At 36.8% G+C, this 10,359-nt stretch overlaps 1 protein-coding gene across 1 annotated transcript; it reads left to right on the top strand.

The window, feature by feature from the left end:
- Positions 1-1,150: 1,150 nt before the first annotated feature.
- LOC109243830 (eukaryotic translation initiation factor 3 subunit I-like) lies at positions 1,151-9,319 on the top strand. Its single transcript, XM_019410829.1, has 8 exons — positions 1,151-1,445; positions 2,678-2,893; positions 4,656-4,783; positions 5,043-5,162; positions 5,332-5,421; positions 5,913-5,999; positions 6,131-6,210; positions 8,806-9,319. Exons 1-8 carry the CDS (start codon positions 1,262-1,264, stop codon positions 8,879-8,881), a joined length of 981 nt encoding a protein of 326 aa, XP_019266374.1. The 5' UTR covers positions 1,151-1,261; the 3' UTR covers positions 8,882-9,319.
- The last annotated feature ends 1,040 nt before the right edge of the window (positions 9,320-10,359 follow it).

Genomic DNA, 10,359 nt, shown 5'->3' with positions numbered 1-10,359 from the left:
AGGAAGATGAGACAGTGCCGATGGGTCGTCAGCCTAGCTGCTACTAGGGTTAAAAGAAAGAGGAAGAAAGAGAGGGACGCGGGGAGAGAGAAAGGAGGAAGAAAGTAGAGAGAAAGAAGGGACGCGAGGAGGGAGAAAGGAGAGAGAAAGAAGACGAGTACTTACCTGGACGAGTGCCGTCGGCGCTGTGGGTTGGCCGGAGAAGATGAAGAGAAGGTGGAGATGTTACCGTTATCGAAGAGAGAGAAAACTCAGGTTTTGCGCAAAAGATTATAATTACTAGTATGAGTAATCATTGCATCAAAAGAAGAAATTAAAAGAGTGTACAATTGCAAGAAATAACTTACTCCATGGATACATTTTTAGAGCAATAAACAAAAAGGGCAGCCCCGTGCACTAAGCTTCCGCTGTGCGCGGGGTCCGGGGAAGGGCCAGACCACAAGGGTCTATCGTACGCAGCCTTACCCTGCATTTCTGCAATAAGTATTTTTTAGAGCATTAACTATTAGAAATAATAAGTTATTTCCTGCAACTATTCACTCTTTTTATTTCTTCTTTGATGCAATGACTATTTATTTCAATTGTATATTTTTACCTTTTCATGTAAAATATGTAAAAAAAATATTTTTAAAGTACCATAATTTAGAGCTATATAAAAAATTATAGCCAAAATAATTAATTTTAAACTATGTATTTTTATAACTTTTTAGATGCGTTGACTATTTTATTTCAATTGTATAAATTTTTAGCCAAATTCAAAAAAAGATTAACTAAAACTTTTTTATTTTTAGCCAAATAAATTTTTTTTAGCCTAAATAATGTAGTTCTATCCAAGTTTTATAAATTATATTCCAAAAAAGTTATCTAAAAAAGTAACATACTTAAAAAGGTAAAAATATATTTTATTTTTCAAAAAAATGCCACATATACAGAAAATTAAGGTGGCAAGCGAGTGCACCCACAAAATTTGCCACATCAGCGTCCGGGGGTTAATGACTCACAAAAGGCCTAGTTAAGGAGGTAACTAAGACCACAAATAGTTTAATGCTGTAACAAATAATTCGTCATAAATTTAGAGGGTGATAAGGTATTTTGCTAAATATAATAATATAATAATAGTGCTTCTTATTTTTGGGCGTTAAATATTTGGAGGGCTAAGGCAAGGGCTTCACTTGCTCACTTGCCTTCACTTCCCTTACCCTAGAGCCGCCTTTGTCACAGTAATCGTCGTTGTCAGAGAGTAATCGTCGTCCGGTAGAAGATGAGGCCGATATTGATGAAGGGCCACGAAAGGCCATTGACGTTTCTGAAATACAACAGAGATGGGGATCTGCTCTTCTCTTGCGCTAAGGACCATACCCCTACCGTTTGGTTCGCCGATAACGGCGAGCGTCTCGGCACTTACCGTGGTCATAACGGCGCTGTTTGGTGTTGCGACGTTTCCAGTAATTACCCCCACTTATTTATTTAACATTATATCGCTTGTTTTGTTTGCTTATTAGCTTTTTTCTAGTATAGGGCCTGTTTGGTTTACATGATTGATTGATTCTGATTATTTAGATGAGCCATTATCAGATAATTAAAGTTTTAGAAATCAATCGCCCTTAGGGATTTGGTCTAGTGGCAAGGGCGCAACCCCTGATGTCTGGGTTAAGTGCACGGGTTCGAACCCTGTTACAAAAAGCTGGTATTTAAGAAGGGTAGAGGGCGCGTTCATTATCCACTGATTAGAAAAAAATAAGTTTGAAATCAATTAATTCCCTAGGGTATTACTAAATGGTTGAGGCTAGAAGTAACAACAGCGAGGTTTTATTTCAGCTATAGAGGCTCAATTCGAGTCCCATTTGCGATTACCTGGTGGATTAGTAAAGGTGAGAAAAAGGCGTCACAGAACCGCGGCACTCACAAAAATTAGTTATTAATCAATTTCCTTGACAAATAGTTGATTATCTCCTATTAAGTGATAATTAGTCTAATAACCAAGCATTGATTTTGGTCAGGTGAAAAAACCAAAGAACATGAAGGGCTTGTCCAGGTTGTAAAAGAAACTTAGATGATCATTGTTTGGTTCTCACATGTTAAACTCACTTTTGGCTAAACCACTTAGATTTTTCTAATGAATGTGATTACTGTAGAGTTGAATATCCAATAATCATCCTGGGCTTGTCTTACTGGTTTACTGCAAAACCAAGTTGCTTCAGTCGCTTAACTTTTGGAAGTCATTTATTTTCTTTTGTTTCGGATGATTTATTGTCCTCTATCTTTTACTTCTTTCCTTACCCAAATAGTCTTTTTTCTTTAAAGAATATACAGCTTTCTTTCACAGATCTCTTTATTTCTCTACAATATTTTTCTTCATATTTTCTCAATCTAAATACATGGAATTTCTTAGTATTCTCTTTATGTATTATATCCACTTCGGTCATTGAAAATTGAAAGTACTAAAATAGCTATAGCTCATTGGTTTTGTCAGTTTTTAACTTAAAAGAGCTCAGAGGTTCAATACTTGCTGACATGTTTTCTTTTTCTCTCTAAAAAAAAGTTAATGAATATACAAAGTCACAGAACGAGAGAACAAATGAAACTTTTTTGTTTGTATTTGTGTGGGGTAAAGGTTTATTATAACTATGGTAAAATGACTCTCTGTGGTTGCTGACTTGTTGCTCGTTTGCTAAAGGGGATTCGTCCAGGCTAATAACAGGAAGCGCGGATCAGAGTGCAAAGCTGTGGGATGTCCAAACTGGTACCCAGCTGTTCACATTCAACTTTGATTCCCCTGCTAGGTCTGTTGATTTTTCGGTTGGTGATAAGCTCGCAGTGATCACCACTGATCCTTTTATGGGACTGCCATCTGCTATCCATGTCAAACGCATCAGCAGAGATCCCAGTGACCGTAAGTTTCTGGAACTCTAAGGGTGATCTTCTGTTGTGTTATCTTGTTTAATCGTTGGGTTGTCTTTTTGATAAGTAATTGCAGGAATATATTTGTGTTTGTATAGTATATGTTATCTTTGTTTTCTCCTTTCTTTTTAATGAACTGAATTATTGTGAAAGCACTGAGCGAGCTGTTTTGCTATGAAGTTTCAAGTATCTTGTGCACAGGCATCATGTCTCCACTGTAGCCATTCTTAAGCCTATTGTGTTTCCTTTTCAGAGATGTGAAGAGTGGACTCTTTTATGACCTTCAGTCAGAGCTGTACAGATGCATTTTCTATTTGATTATGACTATATAAGCACGGAGCTAATTTTAAATGACTTAGATATATTGTGAATAGTTTCTCACGCCACCAATAAAGTAGCTATAATAGTTTTGCTGATTCTTAATTAGTTTATTGTGTTGTGTTATCATTGCCATCATTTATCAGGTGTTTTTCTATTTTTTCTTTTGTGCTGATATTTTGGTGGTTGAGATTGTTCCTGGTATGGCTGCAGTGGTTATTAATGTTGAAGAAAGCTTGTCATTATAAATATCAGCATATGACTATGTGGTTATTCATTACAAATATCAGCATATGACTAATTGTTAAAATATGTCGATTTAATGTGCTATTCTATTTCTCACTGACTTGCCAACTCAGGCCACCTGGTTCTATATATGTCTGCCCTGACCCCTGTTCTCAAGCTGAAAACAGAACGGAGACTTAACCTGCATAAGGTTCCCTACTTTATACTGGCACCTACTTTATCCATCAATACTTGCCAAAACGAATATTAATGCAGAAATCCCACCATTTCATTTATTCTCTGTGATCAGTGCAACCAGAATACTGGAGTAAAACCATGTCCACTCATTATTTTCAAGTTTGAAGTACCTCTACCACTGGCCACTTAGTCCCCTGAGATGCTATATGTTGGTTTTGGAGCATGATACATTTGGGTATGTAAAGTGAATTTATTGATGCATGTTGGAAGCTGATGGTGTACAGAGCTACTCCCATACTTACTCCACAGAAAGCAGCTTAAAGAAACCAGATCAATTGTCCTGTTACAATTACTTCTCCTCTCAACTGTAGAGTTACTAGTGTTATTTCTGACTTTATAAATAATTTACTGGGGATATGGAACTTGGTGTGGGGTCTTGGGGAGGCAAAACAGATCACATTTATTTCTCACTCGCCCTTTTTAAGTTCATTTTTGGATTTAAAAAAAACCTCTAGTCAGTTTGTATTCCCTCTTTGTTTTTTATCCAATTCAACTATCATTAATATTTGACTAATTAGCTTTTCCTTTTTTCCTTTATGCTACGTGCATCAGAACTTGAGAATTGATAACAATTGTCCTGTAAAGAAAGTTATCAAAAGCAAAAATGACCACCATAAAGACGTGTACGGTTTATGCGCAAGTGAATGAAATATCAGGGTTTTCCTTCTATTCAATTAATACAAATGAGAAAGGATACATATCATTAGGGAATGTTTGTTGTCAAAGGTTAAGCCAGATATGCTTCCAGAGTTGTCAACTCTATGATCTAATGCATTGATATGCTTTGGACTTCGTGATGACGATATATGCCTTTTATAGTTTTCTGCTGTTTCCCTGGTGGTTGCTCTCTTACTGTGACCCACTTTATCTTCCATAATTTGGGCACTTCGTGACTTTCATCTCATGATCTTGACATTCACCGTATCTAATAAGTCATCTTCTTATTATCTTAGAGATTGGCGAATCAGTGCTCACATTAAAGGGTCCCCAGGGAAGAATCAATAGAGCTGTGTGGGGACCCCTGAATAGAACAATCATAAGTGCCGGTGAAGACGCTGTAATACGTATCTGGGATGTTGAGGTACGTTGGTGCGTTTCAGCATCATTGAAAAATATGCTGGCAATATGTGAAGTTCAAAATATTGTCTTATTACTCTAGATACTTTATTTAATTTTTTTAAACAGTTAGGTTTTTTGGTCAGGTGGGCCTGCTTTTGCTCTATTTACATTGCACTGCCTGCTTTTTTTTTTTTTTCTTTTTTAAATTTTATTTAGTTTTAAGATAGTTCTGGCTGTTTGTAAGCTATTGTAGTGTTCTGATAGTCTTTCAAAATCTGCAGACAGGAAAGATACTGAAGGAGTCAGACAAGGAAGTTGGTCATAAAAAGGGTATTACATCGCTACAAAAGTCAGTAGATGGTTCGCACTTCATTACTGGCTCCCTTGATAAATCTGCAAAGGTAGCTCCTTATAGCCCTTGGAAGTATGGCCAGTGTTTCATTCTAAGTTCTTGAAACTCGCTGGCAATATACTTCCATTTCTGATTTTTAGCTTTGCACGCCCAAATTCCACTTTGTTTCTTTCTTTTTATAATTCCTCTTAATTACTAATCTCTTGCTGATTTTCCAGCTTTGGGACATCAGAACTTTAACACTTATCAAGAACTATACAACTGAACGACCAGTGAATGCTGTCACAATGTCGCCACTTCTTAATCATGTATGTATTGACACACTCCTTAACTAATATATTGAATGGTTCTACTGTACAAATATCTGTTGTCCCTATGTAGCGTGCTTTGTTTTGTGCGACGTGTTAAAATCTTCAAATATTCATGCAGTTACCCTGCATCCTTGAAGATAATGTCTGCCAATTGCAGCTCACTTTATGTTAATAGTCAGGTCTTTTATGAAGTCTTTTAAGCTCAAAAACAGTTTTTGGGTGGAGAGTTACAAGTCCACTATCACAAGAGAATGAATAATCTGTTTATCCTGCGGTAGATCTTTAATCCTGCGCAGGATATTTCTCTTGTGATATCACTGATTAAAAAATACTCACAAAAACAAAATGGAGAAGTCTCATTTTGCACCGGTTTGCTTTTGCTTGTCTAAAAATTTGGTACCATGTTTGTACAAGCAACAGTTTCTCTGATGGCTTCTGTAATATTTCTTAAAGTATCTTTCTAATCTAATGCTCCTCATTGTCTATAGGTGGTTTTGGGAGGTGGTCAGGATGCTTCAGCTGTCACAACTACTGATCACCGTGCTGGAAAGTTTGAGGCCAAATTCTACGACAAGGTAAGCAGAGATGCTCTTAGTGTTAGGCATGATCTCCCCCACTCCGATAAAGAGAAAAAGGAGAAAGAGGGTGAGTTTTATTCGGTTTCGTAACATTTCGGAGTGTTTTTTTCTATCTGGAAATGCTTCAGATTCTTCAACAAGAGATAGGAGGCGTTAAAGGGCATTTTGGACCAATAAATGCTTTGGCTTTCAATCCTGACGGGAAAAGGTAACCGATCATTCCATGTTCTTGCATCTCATATGTGGATGTGCTCACGTACTTGTGCCCATTTTTGAAGTTGACTTGGGATCACGTGTTCCAGATTTTTAATGCAATACTTTTTTCTAAAAATTGTGTTCTTGCCTTTTCTTTATGGGGTTTTAAGATATCTCATCTTTTCTAGTCTTCTCGGTTCTTTTTGTATTACTGCTACCTCCATACGCCAAAGATGAAGAAGTGCTTTTTAAGAATTAAGTTTAATAAGAATGATAGTGGTTCCTAATCAGTTTTTCTTTGAATCGCATGTATATTAAAAAGTAATGATGAATGAATAAAAAGGTTCCTGTTCAAGAAAAAGGTGGACTTTTCTTAGGACAGCTTGGAAATTTAAGGCAACCATTTTTGGATGAGAAGAGTGAATTTTTTTGTTTCAATGTGCCAACTGCCTGTTGGTGCCAGTGTGGCAGTCCTTGATGATTCTCTTTATTTTCTCTCCAAGTTTTGGCCAAGTAATGAGTTTTGGATCCTTTCAACTAAAAGGTGAAAAGAGGAAAAGAAAGACATCATATTTGATTGGAACTCATTTTTGTTAGGACCATGGTTCCTAATTTTATATTAGGTTGAAATTGAGTTAATTCAATTGTTTTTGCGACCATCTACTTTATATAAAAGCAGTTAGATTTGGATTTGTGTTTGCTTCCATGCTGTACTATGTCCCTTTTCTTATTTTGATCCTTTCTAATTTTCCTTGAAGTGCTTTTGAGATTTATTTAGATTAAAAAAAGTAAAGATGTTTGTCAGGGACCTTTGCAGTTTTGTTAGAGATTTGTATGTCAGTGTATGGTACTAAATTTAGTGAATCTCTAGTTTAGACTACCTGTAATTTGTTTTACAAGACAAATTATTTAGTATTTTAGTGAAATTGGCCCGAATAAAGCTGAACGAATAAAGAGAATTCATATAATTGATTCCAACTAGGTGTAACTGAAAGCACATATTAGGATAAGCTTACAGTAAGGAGAATCTTGTGTTTGTCTGGTGGGGTTTGCAAATTTGATGCCTCCTGTCTTTTGGTAGGAGTGTTCCCATGGTAGGAGTATTATCAAGAAAACTCTAGTTGATGTTTGGTGACTGCATTGTGGTGGGGTTTTGAAAATCTGATGTCCCTGTTGCTATTGTTCGATGCTCGGAGTTTAAAATTTTCATGGTGTATATTTATTGAGAACTTATGTTGGTGGATATGTCGAACGGAGCTAAGTTTTCCGTGTGACAACGCAGTGCGAATGGTTCTTAGGAACTCCAAAACTCAAATCTTGTTTTCTCCAATGTTGGAGAGAGCACAATGGACATTGTTTCCATTAATATCTATTTGATCTTCAGCAAGTTGTTAAAGTGTAGTGCTGCATGAGAAAAGTAATGGAGCAAGTACTTGTCTTTGGTATTTTTTTAGTTTTGGTTGGTTTGTCACGTCTTTTCTTCAACTGTGGACATTGATAACAAGCGGTGAGCTTGTGGCATCTCTCTTTCCTCACTTTGCAACTTTTAGTATCTCGTAGCTACATCATGTCTGGTGCAAGAATATAGGCTCAAGCATAGTGGACTAGAGTTCTTGACGTTAGCATTGTTTTTGTGCACAACACAAACATATATATCATTTCTCTTGTAGCTTCAAGCTCAACAAGTGCATGTGCGTACTTCTCTTCCATGATCACTAGTGGGTCTCCATCTTATGTTTGATTGGGGTGAGGAGATGATGGGTCGAAAGAGGGGAAGTGAGTGAAGAAGGGTAGAGGTGAAGGAAGTAAAAGATACATAGGAAGGCCATAAAAATGGATCTTTGTTTGATGTTGGACAGATCTTGAAAGAGGTTTCGTGTTGTAAAAGAAACACATACACTATAATCTGGAACACTATGTGGGATGACACTGGGTATGTTGTTGTTTACACTAGAATCTATAACAGAAACACAAATGTTTTTTGAGATCAGAGTAGAACCTCTCTCAGCTTCCTTCCCCTTTTTTGGATAAGGAAAAAAGGATAGGCAAGTGAGAGGTATTATTCTGGTCTCGAAACGTGTCTGTCTCTGTTTACCATCAATCAATTGCATCCTAGAGGATTACAACTTCAATTCGTTAATAAAAACTGGAGCTCAAAATGAGATAGGAGAACATACTACTGTGACCATTATTCTATTGTAGACATTTGAAATCTGCTATGAAAAGAACATTAAAATATGCAGACAGCTCCTTGAACTTCCTCCTTTGCAGTTGCATCCCTAAACCTTGTGGTAGGAAAAATGATATCTAGATGTCATTCTCAGAGGTTCATGTCATGGTCCAGCAAACATGTCTTTTATTGTTGTCCTGATCTTATCTTTTATCTGATGTCCGCTAACGCCCCAATATGTGCTATGCTGCTTTCTGCTTTCATTTTGTCATGTTAAAATGTGTTGTTTCTAATTACCTGTTATATCCTCGTTTACTTCTAGATGGTATAATGTTGATCAATTTCCATGTGTCGAATATGTTTTAAGCCTCTGTGATGACCAGGTTAATTGATTCTTCCAACTTGAGTGTCATGTGAACTCCCTATTTTATTTTGCAGTTTCTCAAGTGGTGGTGAAGATGGATATGTGAGATTGCATCATTTTGACCATGATTACTTCAATATCAAGATTTAGATTTTGATAAGATAGGGTTTGGGAAGTTGAGCTTTTTTGGTGTCCAGTAGAGAAGAATGGTGCTTATTGATGTTTCTCTGGAAACGTCTTTTAGATTATGTCCAATGAATTTCTTGTATACTTTTATTGTTGCAAGCTATGTTTTTCAGGAAATAACATTTTCTTTATGGATAAGTTAAGCAAACATATTTTTGTTGGGTTATTTCGAGGGGCAATTTTTTCAAGGTTTGCAACTACACAGCTAGGAGGGATCTGTTTATGAAAAATTTAAACCTCAGCAAAATGTCTTAGTGTGTATGATTTAGCTTTATCCCCCACAACTAAATAGGAACTCTTTATGTAGCTTTCTCTTTTTTTTCTTTGCTCCTTTGGTCTTCAGCATTTGTTTAGGGTGTAACTTTTATTACTCTTCTCGAGGTCCCCTATTGTTGTACTTGATATTTCAGAAGTCGGAGATGATGTCCCAAATACCCCCCCCCCCCCCTCCCCCCTCCCCCCTTTATTTTTATTTTTGGTAATTAGACAATTTTTATTACCAAGTAAATATTTACAAGTATAACAGTATAAACTAAGTTTGGACATGCAGCCCCAAATTCAGTACAATCCTTCTTCTCTAACAACTCCTAAGGATAGAAATTTAACTTTTGAAGTTCTTTTCTTAAGCTAATCTGTCCATGTTCTATACAATGTATCTCCTGTATTATCTGCCTCATAATAACTTCACTGCTTGTCTTTTCCTGCTGAAAATTCTTCTATTTCCTTCCATCCATATCTGGTAAACAACATTTGTAATACACATCCTGTAAAGCATGGCTTTCGACCCTTTGCCTTTCATATGTTCTGTTGTCCATTGTAGCTCCTCATTCCAGCCAGTTACCCTTCGTACCAGTCCTATCCATGCTAACAGTTTCCCCCTTACTTCTGCTGAGAATATACACATAAAGAACAGGTGCTGATGACTCTCCAGCTCTTGCTCACATAGTGGACAAATTGGATTAACTTGTATTCCTCAGCTGCTCAATTTGTCTTTGGTATATAGCTTCCCCTGCACAGCAAGGTATAGTATGAACTTCCACCTTGGACAACCGTTGTTGCACAATAGTCTGCTCCAATTTTCATTTGGGAAACCTCCTCTCAATTGATTGTACATTCTCCTGATAGAAAATGCTGTTGTCCCTAACACCTTCCCAAATATCCAACCTTGCTTCATTTATATATTTTCCAGCTTGTAGTATTTTCCAGATCACCCATGAAGCTTGCTTCACATCTACTTGCCATGGGATCTTCCTTTTATATAGTAAACATGCACCCACCTTATCCACAGTTTGTCCTTCTTCATACAAATTTTCCAGAGGTGCTTTAATAATGCTGCTCGATTCCATGTAATAAGATCAGTGATATTTAGTCCTCCTTTGGATTTAGGCCTGCACATCTTCTCCCAAGTCACCAAAGCTTTTTTACTTGAATTGGTGTCGCCA

This window comes from Nicotiana attenuata, unplaced genomic scaffold (genome assembly GCF_001879085.1).
Source record: "Nicotiana attenuata strain UT unplaced genomic scaffold, NIATTr2, whole genome shotgun sequence".
NCBI lineage: Eukaryota > Viridiplantae > Streptophyta > Magnoliopsida > Solanales > Solanaceae > Nicotiana > Nicotiana attenuata.
The sequence above is the reverse complement of the archived record's forward strand: the minus strand, read 5'-3'. Positions and strand labels throughout refer to the sequence as shown.